General features: G+C 37.1%; 1 protein-coding gene across 1 annotated transcript in view; it reads right to left on the reverse strand.

Moving 5' to 3' along the window:
• Positions 1-1,269: 1,269 nt before the first annotated feature.
• Positions 1,270-18,046, reverse strand: part of LOC120581756 (zinc finger protein 160-like) — a 24,643-nt gene continuing 7,866 nt past the window's right edge. Inside the window, 4 exon segments of the mRNA XM_039836790.1 lie at positions 1,270-4,096; positions 4,098-4,947; positions 11,037-11,165; positions 11,636-11,762. Coding sequence (XP_039692724.1) covers positions 3,466-4,096; positions 4,098-4,947; positions 11,037-11,165; positions 11,636-11,762 — 1,737 coding nt within the window. The 3' untranslated portion in view covers positions 1,270-3,465.

Raw genomic sequence — 18,046 nt, forward strand, 5'->3', positions numbered from 1 at the left:
AGATCTATCCATGCTGTCACAGATGGCAGTATTTAATTTTTTCTAATGGCTGAGTAATATTCTATTGTATACATGCACCACCTCTTCTTTAACCAATCATCTTTAAGAACACTTCGGTTGTTGCCATGTCTTGGGCACCATGAATAATGCTATGAACTCAGAGTGCATATATATTTGCAGATAAATGTTTTCACGTTTTGGGGGTAAATACCCAGAAAAGGGATTGCTGGGACTTAAGGTAATTAAGGAACTTCCATACTGTTTTCCAGTGCCTGCATCTATTTACATTTCACCAGTGGTGTATAAGGTTTTTTTCCTTTCAAGAACCTCTCCAATACTTACTTGATCAATTGATGACAGCCATTCTAACAGGTATGAGGTGGTATCTCATTGATTTTAACTTGCATTTCCCAAACAGCAATAACAGCACTTTATGATAGCAAACAGCTCCATGTTCCATGAGCTGCATCCACAAATTTAGCAAGACACGCCTAGAGCTTTAGATTTATTTCAGGGTCTTCATGCTTCTCAGGCCTTGCTAGGAGAGCCACAATTGTAGTTTCCACTTTGTGTAAAGGGAGCCATTGCCTGGGAGTGATTTTAATCAACTGGCAGCTTACATCAAAGGACATTAGGCCATGTTCTTCCCTCACACTTTGTCATGCTTTTGAATTTTAACTTGTCCTTAATACTCAAAGAATTTCTTTATAGTAACTCTTACCAGTTAGAGACACTGTTACAACCTTTCAATCCTGCCTACAACTTAGCTCCTTTATTCTGACATCAGGACTTTATTGTACTAGTGTCATATGCAGTTGAAAACAACATGGCTTGTTATCTGTTGCTTTCCTGAACTCTACCTGGATGGAGTGGTCACATCCCTCCTAGAAATGATTTGTAAAAATTGGAAGACATTTTTATTGTTCAACCAGAGTGGAGCCTACAATCTTGGCAGCAGGAAGGAATTAGATGAGTCTTTAACCACTTAATTTGGAGGCTGGATGAAGAGTTAGGTTAAATGGTGAACTTGTGAAAAAGGCTCCTGCAGGGTAAAAACTGCAGGGTACAAAGAATGAGCCTGACAAGTGGGTCGAGCATGTGGAGAGATGTCCGAACACCACAGTGACCTGGGCACTGCTGAAATACTGCAGTGTGATCTTCACTGACTGTTGTGATTCACAGTTTAACTCGTTAGCATTTAAGCTCAAATTAAATTGACCTACAGTTTTGAGTATGATTTGCCTGACATCAAAGAGGCCATGACAAAACTCTCAGAAAGTTGGCTTTCTTATGTAACACATAATCTCTTAACATTTTAGTGTTTTGACATCATCAGTACCAATACACAAAGCAATGTTTGGACAAGATTCCATCCTGTTCCAACGAATGGCCAGAAGTACAAATTAAAAACAAGAAAATTTTGGGAGGCAATATATGAAATTTTTAGTTTCCCAAAGAAAAAAAATGTTCCCATTGTATATCTTTCACTTAAATTATTTCACTGGGTGCTCCAAGCTCAAGAGATTTATCTTTACTTTCTGAAATTTTCTTTGATTTCCTAATTTTACCACATTCTAACTATATTTCTACTTTCACTTCATATAAATCAAAGAGTGAGCCATAGGTTGTATTTGGGTAGAAATGAGACATAAATATAACCCTATGATGTATATTCACGAAGGTGGGCAGGTTTTAGAGGTTAGGGTCTGGAGTTGACTGCCAAACTATTTTGATTATAAAAGGCATAGGACAGAGTGTGGAGAGAATAACCCAGGGGCATATTATGTGTATAGATCTACTGAATTGTATATTCTTTGATCTCATCATGAAAGAAAATTGTTACAGATTCCTTTGACCTTGAGAACCCAGCGGCATATTGCTCGTTTATGTTATAAAGTCCCTATAAAAATGTGATAAAACTGTGTTGCTACAAAAACAGGATTCTTTCGGGTTACATTAAAACATGAGCTCTACGATATATTCTCAAATGAAATTCGCAAAAGGTAATGCCAGCACTTCAGTGAGAACCGTATGTACCCACACACTATTCTGATTCTTTGGATGAAGCTCCCATCTCAGGTACCTGCTGTCTACAATTTCCAAAAATAGGACAAAATTTCCATTAATTTTTGATATGCTATAGTTATTCCCATTCAATGGAGAAAGTCACCACCATTTTTTCTGCATTATTTCTACTACTATCACTCTCCTCCCTTGACAAGCCGAGTCCCTTCATGTCCAGATCTGCTGTTTCAGGGTCAGCTCGTGGAGCCTGCCTTCCTATGACCGACGGTGGCCTGTCTAGAGATGGGCACCCTGAAGCTAGCAAGTATGAAGATTTAAAACATAGTTTTATGTCATTTTCTGCCTTCCCTGATTCTAATTCATACATTAATGAAATTGATATTCAGTGTCCTTGTTTTCTAGGGGACATGGATATGAATGAACCATGCTAATGAAGTAGGTCCTTTGACTGTATTGATTGCATGCCAAAGACCAGCACGAAAGACCGAAAAGCATAAATTCAGCAAACTTTTAACTTTGCGTTAAAATTCAGTCACGAAATCTTTTTAAGAATATGTAGATAACTAAATATTAAAAATACTAAGACCTGTTTGTTCTTGCGATATATGGCATTTCCTGAGTTTTAAGACAGTTTGACTTGTAATTTTTCTGCAGGCTGTAATGTCTCAGGTTAACCTCAGAAAAGTGGAGGCTTACTTATTGCTAGTATGGATTCTTGACTGTATTGTCAGTTGTGATAACTGGTTAAAGTTTTCACTACATTCATTAAATTTATATGAATTCTTGGGTGAATCCTGAGGACACCCTATTGCTTAGATTTCCACATTCGGTGTATTAGTATATTCTGTCATTACTCTGAAGGTGCAGACATTTGATGTAAAGCTTTATGACATTCACTACATTTGTAAGGTTACTCTCCAAAATGAACCGTATGATGTCCCACTTTTACTTTTTGGGTAAAAGCATTGACACACACATTAATATTCTGTGGTTTCTCAAAGATGTAAATTCTGATATCTAGTCAATTGTGAGGCCTAGTTAAAGACTCTGTCACATATATTTCCATAATTTCTCTTCACTGTGGCGTCTCTGTTCTCGCATAATACCTGAACTCTAATGGCTTTGCCATATTCACTGCAATTGTAAGGAATCACTCCAATATTTTTCAATCCTTGATCTTTGAGTAAAAACACTGCCACACATTAATTTGTCCAGTTTCTCATGAAGATATATATTCTTAGCTAGTAAAAACTGAGCTCTAATTTAATATTTTGCCATATTCATGGCATTGGCAAGTATAAATTATTTTGGTAAATCTTGAGTTTAATACCTAAAAGCCTCACTAGATCCAGTATATTTCTAAGGTCTCTCACATTTATGGAGTATCTGAGGGTAAATTACGTTGAACTCACATAGGAGGGTTTGCCACTCAATACATTTTTAATGTTTCTCTCTAGTAAGTATTCTCAGATGTCTTGCACAGTGCAAAGTGTGACTAAAGACCTTGCCACACTCATTATACTTGCAAGCTTTCTCTCCAGTATAAAATAACTGATGTCTAGTCAGGGAAGAATGTACACTAAAGACCATGGAACACTAGTTGCATTTTTATGGTTTGTGTCCTGTATGAATTCTCTGATGATATGCAAGGTGTGATTTCTGACTAAAGACCTTGCCACACTCATTACATTTGTGAGGTCTTTCACCAGTATGGATGTTTTGATGACGTGCATGGTTTGATTTTTTACTGAAAACCTTGCCACACTCATTACATTTGTAAGGTTTTTCTCCGCTATGAATCACTTGATGTCTAGTTAGGCGTGAACGCACAATAAAGGCTTTTCCACACTCATTACATGTATAAGGTTTCTCTCCAGTATGGATTCTCTGATGCTGAGAAAGGGTTAATTTTTGACTAAAAGCCTTGCCACATTCATTACATTTGTAAGGTTTTTCTCCAGTATGAATTCTCTGATGATTTGCAAGGTATGATTTGTAACGAAAAACCTTGCCACACTCATTACATATGTAAGGTTTTTCTCCAGTATGGATTAACTGATGGCTAGTGAGGGTGAACGCGTGCACTAAAGACCTTGCCACACTCATTACATTTGTAAGGTTTCTCTCCAGAATGGATTAACTGATGGCTAGTGAGGGTGAAACGCGCACTGAAGACCTTGCCACATGCATTACATTTGTATGGCTTGTCTCCTGTATGAATTCTCTGATGACACGCAAGGTGTGATTTCTGACTAAAGACCTTGCCACATTTATTACATTTGTAAGGTTTCTCTCCAGTATGAATAACTTGATGTGTAGTAAGGCGTGAACGTACAGCAAAGGCTTTGCCACACTCACAACATTTGTAAGGTTTCTCCCCAGTATGAATTAACTGATGGCTAGTTAGGCTTGAACGCACACTAAACTCTTTGCCGCACTCAGTACATTTGTAGAAATTTTTCCTGCATGCTTTTAGGTCTTTTGTCAGTGTTGAAGGATGCCTAGAATCATTTCCACATATAGTAGAAACGTTAGCTTGGACACTAGAAAAGCCTTTTTTAAGTGGAAAAACAAAGGAAGTATTATTAATTGACTTTTCGGCTAGATTGCATTCATCAATTTTCCCTTCAGTTTGAAATATCCGCATATCAGCCAGAAGTGACTGAAACCTTAGTCCAACCCTGTTTTCAACAGGTTCGTTTCCGGCGGCATGCTTTCTACCATGTTGTTCTTGTCTATCGGTGCGATGTTTTTTATGAGTTATAGGTATTCTGTTGGAACTTCTTTCATCATCTTGCTGCTGACACACAAAGTCATGCATATGTTCCCGGATTTCCCTGAACAGCAGTGTTTGGAATACTCCACCTGTATTACTGGTTTTTGTTGGTTTTAATTTCTTGATCACATATGAAGGAGAGCGATCTACGAAATATAAAAAAATCAGTTACCCTATTTATTAGTTATAAAATAAATGTTTCATGTTGAAAACTAACATTACACAAAAAGTTATAATGAACACATTTATGATACTTCCTAAACATGACCTTCAACCTTCTAAAATAACAAACAGGATTCCTCAGCAATGATGTAGTGGTCACGTGCAATTCAAACTAATTTCAGGGTAGCCTAGTTTCAAACACCCTATGATAAGAACTGACTTTATGCAAAATTATGTTAGCTTTAAAGGGTATTTTTTAACTATGACTCCAAAACACACACCATGGTCAGCAACCATACCGCTATCTCACAACTGAGGAAAAATATATCTTATACATATTTTTACATACATATTGGACATTAATAATTGCTACATGATAGACAACATATATAATGGTATATAATCCAAAAGAGTATGTAAAGAATAACCTATATTCACAGGCAGTCTAAGATTGTACAACAGATATAGCATTGAGAAAATCAAAACATCAATAATACATTAAAAAAACGTTTTCTAAATATCTGTTATAAAACTATCTGTACTCACAAAGAACAGACATTTAAGAACATCAAGAAGTGATGCGTGTTAGCTATATTGCATAATACATGCTGAAAGGCTATCATCTGTATATCAAAATAAAAGTAAATAAAGAAAATATTCTAGGAACTCATGAGAAAACCAGCAGTAAATACGAGTAATCATATTACAGTAAGTTAACACTGTCAAACTCTACACAGTCCCTTTTAAGAATGAAAAAAGAACTTCCATTCTAGAAAAAGAATATAATAATGAGAACTGAAAACTACATGGAGATCACTAACTTCCAAAGTATCAGGTCAAAATACAAAATATTACAAAGAAGAATATTAGAAAGAAGCCAAAACTCACCGTTAGTATTTTATGACTGCTGTATAACAGCCGATCCATAGAGTGATTCCCTATGTATGCAAGGCCATTTACTCATCCAGTACATTGGCCCACTATATAAGTAATACAGAGTCTGTGCTTTGAAAATTGATTAAGGTAAGGGAACACATTACAATATAAAAACATCCAATACGATACAGGCAAAAAAAATCTCATAAAATAGATGGCAGAAAGTTAATATATCTTATTAAATGAAAGTAACTTCTAAGTCTTCAGTATAAAACATGCTGTTGTCCTGAGCTTTCTAAGGGCACTAAAGTGTTTTTAAAAGCCTTGTGAAAAACTGCCAATATATATTCAATTAACAAAAAGACACTCGTGAGGTTAATATACATAAACCTCATTTACATAGAAAGTGAGAGAAATAGGATTAGAACCTGGACCTACAGACTCATGTTCTGATCATGACTGCCCACCCAGGGAGTACAGATTACAAAGCCTTACAACATATACCAAGTACTTTGAAACAAATACTTCCAGGGACAAATGACAGTTAAGTTGTGTTACTGTGATAGGGATTTACAGCCATCCATCCTAAAAATAGTTTCCAAGCCATCATCTACCAAGGCTGAATCATAAAGAGGTAAAAAATCTGAATACACCTATAACTTCCAAGGAGATTAAATGACTAATCAAAATCCACTCAACAAAGAAAGCACAGAAAACTTCAATGCAAAATTCTATCCTACCTTTAAAAATAATTAACACCAATGTTCCCGAAACATCTCACAAAAAATTCAAGAGGAAGGAATCCTTCCAAACTCATCTTGGGAGGCCAGAACTATCCTAATACCAAATCAAAACAAAGACAATAAGTGGATACCACAGACTATTTTCAATGAAAACTGATGAAAAATTTATCAATAAAACAATAAGTTACACGACACACTGAAAGGATTATCCACTGTGAAGAAGAATAAGGTCCTTGGATGATTCAGTATATGAAAATCATTCAATGTAATACTGCTCAGTAAAAGAATAGAAAAAAAAAAAAAACACACGATCACCTCAGTTGATGTAGCAAAAGCATTTAGGAGTTAGCATTTCATGATAAAAAGACATGATAAATGATGAATAATTAACTACCTCAAAATAAAAGGACCCACATAACAAAACTAGCATCACACTCAATAGTGAAAGACAGAAAGCCTGTTCTTTAACGTCAGAAATAACACAGGAATGCCACCTCCCAATACTTTTATAAAAATAGTACTGAGAGTTTTAACCAGAATAGGCAAAATAAATAAATAAATAAAAGTTGCAAGATATGAAATCAAAGCAAAAATCGATTTAAGTACTATACATTAACAAAGAACAATCAAATGAAAACTCTATAACAATTCCACTATAATAACATAAAATATAATTAAAATGAAATACAATAAAGTAAAATAAATAAAATAAAATACTTAAGTATAACCTGACACAAGAGAATAAAATTTGTGTACTGTCAACAAAAACCTTCCTAAAGTTCATATGGAATCTCAAGAGTCTCTGATTAAAAAAACAAACTTGAAAAAATACAGGTCAAAGACTTACACTTCCTTATTTCAAAATCTATTATAAAGCTAAAGTAATCAAAACAATGCAGTACTAGAGAAAAGAGAGACCAGCAGAATACAGGTATCAGAAATAAACTGAGGTATAGATGGTCAAATAATATTCCACAGAGTTATTGAAACCACTCAATGAAGGAAAGGCAGGCTTTTCAACCAAAGGTGTTAAGAAAACGAAATACAAACAAGAAAAAGAATAAATTTAAAACAATTCTTTACACCATATGCAAAAACTAAATGAAAACAAATGAACATCAAAACATAAGACTGAAAGCTATAAAACCCCTAGAAGAAAACAGGATAACTTACATTGCATTCAACAATAATTGATCAGAAATGACACCAGAAGCACAGGCAACCAAAGTAAAAACAGATAAACTGAACTAAATCAAAATTACAAACTACTGTGTATCAAAAGACACATTCAATCATGTACAAAGCCAATCCATAGAACAGGAAAAAGTATTGGAAATCATATCAGATAACATTTAAATGACTACAACACTGAATTACTAACAAAAGATAAAGGCAAGAATAGCCAGATGAAGAAATGCATTGGGAAACCTGTGGAGGAAGGGCCAGAAGATTCCATGCCATTCTCCCCAGTCACTACAGATTCACTAACTGGAATATCTCAGAACGCTCTCCATTTGGGTTTTGATGAAAGTCTCATTACATAGGAGTGACTAATTAAAAAACTGGCCACTGGTGACGAAACTCAATCTCTAGCCTTTCTCCTCTCCTAAGAGGTCAGTGGATAAAGACTCTTAAGTTCTCACCTCTAAATCTATGGTTGGCTCCCTAGACAACTAGGCTTCCTGTCATGGGGATTTCTAAAAGTCACCTCACTCACAGACACAGAGTTGTGACTGAAAGAGGCTGGTTATGATTGAGACACCAATTTCTCCTTTAAGGCCCTGAAGTGGAACTGAGGACAAGAGACCATGTGTCATAACAAAAGATCACCCCATTGCTGTTATCGGGTCAGGGAATTCCAAGCCTTTGGAGCCTGAGTCAGAAAGAAAGACAAAGACCATATATATATATATATATATTTATTTATTATAAATCACAGTATCATAAACTCCTACATTCAACACAAACAACAACCACACATGTCCTGATTATTTAAATAGTGGGCAAAGGACATGAGCAGACATTTCTGTAGAGATGATGTACAAACATATGAAGAGATGATCAGTATCACTAATCATTAGGAAACGCACATGTCAGCCATGATGAGGTATCGCCTCACACCCATTATGAAGGCTACCATTAAAAAGCAGAAAATAATAAGTGTTGGACAAGATGTGAAAAAATGGTTAGTCTTATGCACCACTGCTGGGAAGGTAAAATACTGTATAGCTGCTATCGAACCCAATAGGGCAGATCCCTGAAAAGCAAACTCGGAATTATCATCAGCTATAGACTGAATGTGGATGTCCCTTAAAGTTCTGATGTTGAAATGAAAATGGTGAGCCTGTGGGAGATAACTGGGTCTCAGGGCAGATCCCTCCTGAGGAGCATCAGTGCCCTCCTGAGAGACCAGAGACCAGCCCTTCTTCTGTCCTACAAAGGGACAAGGAAAAGTTAACCACTTGCAATTGGGAAGAGGGTCCTCCTCCCAACCTGACCATTCTGGACCTGACCTCAGACTTCCAGCCCTGGAACGGGGAGAAATACTTTCCTGCTGTTAACAGACTGCCCACTTGGGTTCTCTGTTATAGATGTGAGAACGGATAGACATACCGTGTGATCCAGCAATTCCATCTCTGGGTATACATACAAGAAAATTGACAGAAGAATCTTGAAGAGATTTGCATGCAAGTGTTCACAGAAGCATTATTCACAATAGCCCAGAGGTAGAAACAACCCATATGCACACTGAGAGATGACTACACAAACAAAACGTGGTAAGTACATACAATGAGATATGATTCAGTATGCAAAATAAGACACTTACCTAGTCATCTGCACCAACAATGATAACTGGAGGACTTTATGCTAAGTGCCGCTGATCAGTCACAAATAAGACAAATGCATTATGTATTTATGGAAGTACCTAAAATAGTCAAATTACTAGAAAAAGAAAGAACAATGCTGTTTGCCAGGGGCTGAGGAAAAAGGAAAATAGGGTGAAACAAGAGATTTTAAATACTCATGGTCATCAGTTAAATCTGTACTCAAAGAACAACAATGAAATATGGTACAGATTAAATATGCAAACCACAAATGATATAAAATATTAAGTTATATGATAAGAAAAAGAGAGACATGAGGTCAGGGGAGCTCCCACTGTATGTACCTCAAGGGTAAGAGGGTGAGAACTTGGACAATATTCTCCCAGGAGAAATTCTACTCTATTTAGTACATGTGTGCACGTGGTACACATGATCACAGAGTTCCAGAGAGATGCTTACTGACACTCCTCCAACTAGAAAGAAAACTGAAAACACTCATCAGTCAGGCTGTCATAACACTTTCTATCTCGGTGTCCTGGGACATGCTGACCGCTCTACCAGGCAGCTCTAAGTGCTGCTTCTGTGCGTAGCGGTATAATATTGCAAATATGAGTCAACGTATCTCCATCAAGAATTTTCTATGATCGAGGACATTCACTCCACAGGAGAGTCCACCAAGAGTTGTCCATCCCCTAAAGGTGGATGATACCCGCAAAAGATGACGGTGAACTATCAGACCCCAGCAATGTGTAGATAACAAGCAAGGTTCTAGGCAAACCATGTAAACTACACAGAATATGAAATCTGGAAGAGTCTATATTCCCAGATGAGGTAGCGTGGTGCAGAGAGAGATGTAAAAGGATCAGGGTCAGACACTGTAGAATTGTGAAGGGACCATGTACACCACCACAGACAATACACTACAAGCCTGGGAGACTGAAATGTGCTCCCCGTGTATAACTGGGGGCCAAGAGATGCTCTCTCCAGCCACTGTCTCTAGAGATTAACTAATAACATTTATAGAAGATCCTATCCACCTCCCTGAGACATAAACGTCTGAAGTAGCAAAAGCTAGAACAGAAGAAATGGCTGTGGGATCTAATTCGGAATACAGGGGAGGAGAGTGCCCAATGCAGTCCCTGGGGCATCATATGGAGAGGACAGACATTGTGCCCCTCTTCTGATTAGGCCTTCCAATCACAGAAAAAAGTGCTGGTACCAGAATGGGTCCATGACTGCAAGGCCTCAGCTCTGCTCTGTACAGACTGAGAACCAAGCATCTGATGGAACCCAGTCCAGGAGAGACCAAGGGGACAGAGACCATCTGACACAGTCCACCCTACGCTCCTCAAGTCAAGGAACCAACAATATCACAGGGGCCACAAAACAGACTGTTGTGATCTCGATAAAAACTTTACTGGTGTCTCTGTTGGAATGGCAGCACCGTGGAGGGTGAAAGGATAAATTTTATACATTAAAGGACAGAATAGTAAGTTGGGGAGAAGAAAAATTTCCTTTGACGGTTCCCCAGAAATAAAATTCTGTTTGCCCACAGAACTTTCTCACTTCGGGCAAGTTTACAAACACTATGAAGGCTACGACCTCCTCTCTTTCTTCCCGAGCTCTTACCTGTGTTCACACCTTTGATATGTTCCCACCAATCTGGTTTTTGTGCTAGTTTCAACTCGCTCTCCTGAGTCCAGGGTGCTTTCCCTTGCTCCAAAATGGAAACAATATATAGATCAGAAACAGAAATTCCTGCATATAAGAAGAAAGAAGCATGAAGACCTGTAGTTCTGTCAGAATCTCCGATCTCTGGTCAACTGAGAAATGAGAATAGTACAGATAACATAAGAATAGTTCACAAATGTGTCGACTTTTTGCCTCCTTCTGTGCACAGGAACCACTGTCATATGCAGATATGGAGCTGTGTTTCCAAAACTACTGAATCAATACACAGGGATAGAAAATGAAGTAGATATTTTAGTTTGCTACAGGACTTTATAAATACTTATTCTCTGGAAAAATTCCTTTTGTATCACAAAGTAAGCAGACCATCTAAAAAAGGGCAAGCTTAAAGTCCTAATGCCACCTTTTGAAGCCTTTTCATGTCCAAGTAAACAGTTTCTATATCAGTCAAGCAAGGCATGGGCTTCTAAAGAAGCACCCAAGGGAAAAAGAAGAGACACTGAGGGCAAACCCTGACCCTGGAGGGAAGTCATCCTCACCTAGGAAGAGCAGGTTCCGGTAGCTCTCCAACATCACCTCCCTGTACAAGGCCTGCTCAGCTGGGGACAGGCATTCCCACTCCTCCTGAGAGAATTCTATGAACACATCACTGAGGGTCAATTGTCTCTAAAGAAAAAAAAAACACATTTCAGTAAGGAGAAATTGCGACAGTTTTTACCTTTACACAGAATGAGGAGATTATAATTTATTCAGCTGGAGTTTTCCAAAAGATTGATATCAAATATTTTTGATCAAGTTATGTGTCCATAGTGTTGGTTTATAATACTTTCCCATAAAAGTTAGATAGCCCATATTAGGGAGGGCCTCTCAATTTTGTGGACCATATATGAAATGACAATTAAAATTCACCACTGGGCTGTCTCTACTGAGGGTTAAATGTGATGTTCTATGCACTTAGTGATATTCAGTGTCTGGATGAGTGAGAGCATGAGCAGTGTATTCAGAGATGACAAAGTCTAGAGTGTGTTTTAGGAGTTTGTAGAAACATGGCGAAGTGAGAGATGTCCCCAGATCTTTCCCCTTGAAACAACAATAAGCTGAACATCTAAAACTCAAAAAAACAAAACAAACAAACAAACAAAAACGCCACTCGAACTGCACACCAGTTCATCTGAGCGTGGGATCTATGCATAAGAGCTACCACAGGTCAGAACCCTGAGTGTCGGGTGCTGAACTGGGAGAAATAAAGAAGCTGCCTTTCGCAGCCACTGCAGCTCCCTGTAGGATGAGGCAGATGAGAGAAGGTGTGGCGACCTACCTGAACAGACCTGCCTGGGAGTGCTGTGAACAGGGCCGGCAGCAGGGTCAAGTCATCAGGGCAGAAAGCAGAAAAACGGGATGGCAGAGAAACAAGAGTTGATTTTTGCCAGCTGTGGTTCTAAAACCGAGGCTGAGCTGCAGTCCCCAACCCCTAACCCGGAAGGACCCTCCCCGCCATACCTTCCAAGACAGAACACCATGAAGCCCCAGGGGAATCTGAGCAAACACTACCAAAACTATCACTAACACTGACAGGGACTGAGACTGAGAGTAGTGAGTGCGATAAAACATCTATAAGGAAAAAAAAAAAGGCATTATTGAGGCTTTATATAAAGCAGGAATCTAAGAGGCTTGGACGCCACCTACTGGAAACCAAAAGAAAAATGCCTTCTTCGCAACAGGCTAAAGAGAGACCTTTATATAATAAATCTTCCTGGAAAAACAACAGAATACACTTCCATTAATGCCCAGGCAGAGAAATAGTCCATTAAAATTATGAACAACCAAGGTGACAAGGCAGCTCATAAAAAAGAGAAAAATCTCCAGAAAATAAGCTTACATAGAAATATACAACTTAAATGACAGAAATTCAGGATGGTACTTCTGAAAAAACTCAGTGAGATCCAAAAGGAGTCATATCAACAATTTCAGGAATTGAAAAAACAACTAGATGAATAGAATGAGTTCTTTAGGAAGGAGATTGAAACCATCAAAAAGAACAGACTTCTGGAGATAAAAAACATACCGCAAGAGATGAAAAATGAAATAGCAAACTAGGGAAACAGAGTCAACCAAAAAGAGGAAAGGATCAGTGATATTGAGGACAGAAATCTAGAAATAAATCAGAATGAAGAGAGAAACTGAAGAATGAAAAATAATGAAAGAGAAATCCAAAAACTAGCTGATACCAACAGGAGAGGAAACATAAGAATAATGGGTATTATCAAAGGAGAGATAACGGAACAAGGACTAGAAAGCATTTTCAAACAAATAGTTGATAACTTCCCAAATCTAAAGAATGAGCTGGAGCTTTGAATTCAAGAAGTCAACAGAACATCCAATTATCTCAATGTAAAAAAACCTTCACCAAGACACACTGTATTGTCAAAAATGAACAAGAAAGACAAAATTCTCATAGCAGCCAGGGAGAAGAAGATGGTAACCTATATAGGAAAACCTATTAGATTAACGTCAGACATCTCAGCACAAACCTTACAAGCCAAAAAGAAGTAGCATCAAATATTAATACCATTAAATGAAAGGAACTACCAGCCTAGAATAATGTATGCAGCTAAGCTCTCTTTTAGATATGAAAGAGAAATAAAGACCTTACTACATATGCAATAATTGAGGGAATTCTCCACTATGAGGCCTGCATTACAAGAAATACTGAAAGGGGTTAGCTCACCTTAAATAAAATGACAAAAAAATGCTTAATTAGGAGTAAGGTGACAGGCAGGCTAATAGAAGCAGAGGAGTGCAATTCTTATTAAGAACAGGGCATTATAAGCTTAAACAATAATAAGAGATTTGTTACAGTAGGATAGTAATGAATGTTCAGCATACATAGGGACAAATTGAGATAACAATGACTAAAAAGGGGAGGATTCAAAGAACCAAATTTGCAAAGGGGAATTTCAATCATCGTATTTCAAAAATCACCCTAAATGTAAATGGACAGATCTCACCAATAAAAAGGCACAGAGTTGCAGAATGGATCAAAAAACAAAACCCAACCATATGCTGCCTCCAGGAGACACACCTCAGCTCCAAAGACAAATATAGACTCAAAGACAAAGGGTGGAGAATAATATTTCAAGCAAATGGCATTAAGAGAAAAGTGGGAATAGTGGTATTAATACCAGATGAAACAGACTTCAAATAAAAAAGGTAAAGAAATGTACTGAGGGACACTTCATAATGATAAAGGGAATCATGCACCAAGAAGACGTAACACTTATTAATATCTATGCTGTTAATCAGGGAGCCCCAAAATATGTAAAGAATTACTAACAGAACTAAAGGGAGAAACAGATCAAAACACTATTATAGTAGGGGACCTAAATACCCCACTCTTGGTATGGATAGATCATCTAAACAAAATCAGTAAGGAGATAACAACTTTAAATGACACATGATACCAACTGGACATAATTGACATTTACAGAGCCTTTCATCCCAAAACAGCTGCTTATACATTCTTCTCTAGTGCACAAGGAACATTCAAAGGACTGACCACGTACTGAGATGCAAAAATAGCCTCAACAAATATAAGAGGTTTGAAATCATACCAACCATATTCTCTGATCATAATATTTTAAAACTAAAGATCAACTACAAAAAGAAAGCAGGAAGAACCATAAATATATAGAGATTAACAACAAGCTACTGAAGAATAACAGGGTCAGAGAAGAAATAAAGAGAGATCAAGAGATGCATAGAAACGAATGATGATGATAGTACAACATATCAAAACTTTTAGGACACAGCAAAAGCGGTCATAAGAGGAAAGTTCATATCATTACAGGCCTATTACAGGCCTACCTCGAAAAACAAGAACGAGAGCAGATAAACAACCTGACACTTCATCTTAAAAAACTAGAAAAGGAAGAACAATTGAAGCCTCCAGTCACCAGAAGGAAAGAAATAATCAAAATTAGAGCAGAAATACATGAAATTGAAAACAAATAAAAAAAAAAAACAATAGAAAAAAATAAATGCAACAAAGAACTGGTTCTTTGAGGTTAATAAAATTGACAAATCCCTGGCTAGACTCACTAAAGAAAAAAGATAAAGGACACAAGTAAACAAAATCAGGAATGAAAGAGGAGAAATTATGACAGACACCGCAGAAATACAAAGGATCATACAAGAATATTATGAAAAAATAAATAACACCAAATTTAATAACCTAGAAGAAATAGACCAGTACTTAGAAAAATAAATCTTCCTAGACTGAATCAAGAAGAACTGGAAAATCTAAATAAACTGATCGGCAGCATGAAACAATTATGAAAAACTTACCAAAAAGTAAAAGTCCAGGACCAGATGGCTTCACCAGTGAATTCTAGCAAACATTCAAAGAAGATTTAATACCTATACTCCTCAAACTCTTCTGAAAAAATCGAAGAGGAGGCAATACTTCCCAACTCATTTTATGAGGCCAATCTTACCTAATACCAAAACCTGGTAAAGATAACACACAAAAAGAAAACTACAGACCAATATCTCTCATGAATAAGATGCAAAAATCCTAAATAAGATATTAGCAAACCAAATACAGCAATATATTAAAAGGCTTATGCACCATGATCAAGTGGGCTTCATCCCAGAGGCACAGGGATAGTTCAATATATGCAAATCGTTTAATATGGTAGACCACATAAACATATTAAAAAATAATATGATCATATCAATTGATGCAGAAAAAGCCTTCGACAAAATACAGCATCCATTCATGATCAAAACATTTCACAAAATTGGTATCTGGAAAGTAGTTTATATAATAAAGGTCAGCCAACATATACTTAATGGTGAAAAACTAAAAACCTTCCCTCTAAGATCAGGAACAAGGCAAAGCTGTCCACTATTGCCACTGTTATTCAATATAACATTGGAGGTCCTAGCAAGTGCAATCAGGCAAGAGAAAGATATAAAAGGCATCCAAATAGGAAACAAAGAAGTCAAACTGTCACTATTTGCAGAGGACACGATTCTCTATACAGAAAACCCTAAAGACTCCACAAGAACACTACTAGAAACAACAAGCAAATACAGTAAAGTTTCTGGATACAAAATCAGTGTTCAAAAATCTGTAGTGTTCCTATACTCTAATAATGAAATGTCAGAAAAAGAAGTGGAAAAATAATTCCTTTTGCAATTGCAACAAAAAGAATAAAATATCTAGGAATAAATTTAACGAAACATATGAAGGACCTATATAATGAATACTACAAGACCCTATTAAAAGAAATTGAAGAAGATACAAAGAAATGAAAAGATATTCCATGTTTCTGGATTGGAAGAATCAACATAATTAAAACGACCATATTACCTAAAGCATTATACAGATTTAATGCAATCCCCATCAAAATCCCATCGGCATTTTTTAAAGAAATAGAACAAAAAGTCATCAGATTTCTATGGAAGTGCAAAAGGCCCTGAATTGCCAAAGCCATTATGAGAAAAAAGAATGAGGCCAGAGGCATCACTCTGCTCGACTTCAAATTATACTACAGAGCAACAGTAATCAAAACGGCATGGTATTGGCAGAAAAATAGGCGCACGAACAAGTGGAACAGAATCCAGAGTCCAGAAGCAAACCCATATTCGTGTGGGCAAATAATTTTCGACCAAAGAGCCAAAAACAGTCAGTTGCGAAAGGAAAGTCTCTTCAATAAATGGTGCTGGGAAAACTGGAAAGCCACCTACAAAAGAATGAAACTAGACTGTTGTCTATCACCACACACCAAAATGAACTCAAAACGGATTAAGGACCTGAATATAAGACCTGAAACAATAAAACGCATAGAAGAAAACGTAGGAACTAAACTCAAGGACCTTGGACTTAAAGAGGATTTTATGAATTTGACCTCAAAAACAAACAAACAAACGAAATGAATGGAATTATATCAAACTAAAAAGCTTCTGCTCAGCAAAAGAAATCATCAACAAGGTAAAGAGACAACCATCCGAATGGGAAAATATATTTGCAAGCAACACTTCCGATAAGGCCCTAATATCCAAAATATACAATGAACTCATACAACTCATTAACAACAAAAATCAAATAATCCAGTCAAAAAATAGGCAGAGGACCTGAACAGACACTTCATCCTAGAGGACATATAAATGGCCAACAAATATTTGAAAAGATGCTCAACATCGCTACCTATTAGGGAAATGCAAATCAAAACCACAATGAGATACCATCTCACATCTGTTAGAATAGCTGTTATCAACAGGACAAGTAATAACAAATGCTGGATAGGATACAGAGAAATAGGAACCCTCATTCACTCCTGGTAGGACTGAAAATTGGTATAGCCACTATAGAAAACAGTATGGAGGTTCCTCAAAAAAACTAAGAATTGATCTACTGTATGATCCAGCAATCCCTCTACTGGGTGTTTACCTCAAAGACTTGAAAACTCATATCCGAAAAGGTATTTGCACACCGATGTTCGTAGCAGCATTGTTCACAGTGTCCAGGACATGGAAGCAACCAAAGTGTTCTGCAATAGATGATTGGCTAAAGAAGCTGTGGTACATGTATACAATGGAATATTACTCAGCCATAAGAAGAGATGGAATACTGCCATTTGTGACAACATGGATAGACATCCAGATAATCATGCTGAGCGAAATAAGCCAAATAGAAAAAGTTGAAAATCACATGATATCACTTATATGTGGGATATAAACCTAAAAGCAACAAACAGATCAAGTAAACACAGACTCATGGACGTGGCCAACAGACTAGTGGTTATCGTACTGTGGGGGGGATGGAGAGATGAGAGGTAGATGGCGTAAAAGGGGTCAAATATGTGTTCACGGAAAGAAATCTAACTATGGGTAGTGAACACACAATGATGTGTGTGTGTGTGTGTGTGTGTGTGTGTGTGTGTGTG

The sequence above is a fragment of the Pteropus medius genome, unplaced genomic scaffold, assembly GCF_902729225.1.
Source record: "Pteropus medius unplaced genomic scaffold, Ma_sr-lr_union100, whole genome shotgun sequence".
NCBI lineage: Eukaryota > Metazoa > Chordata > Mammalia > Chiroptera > Pteropodidae > Pteropus > Pteropus medius.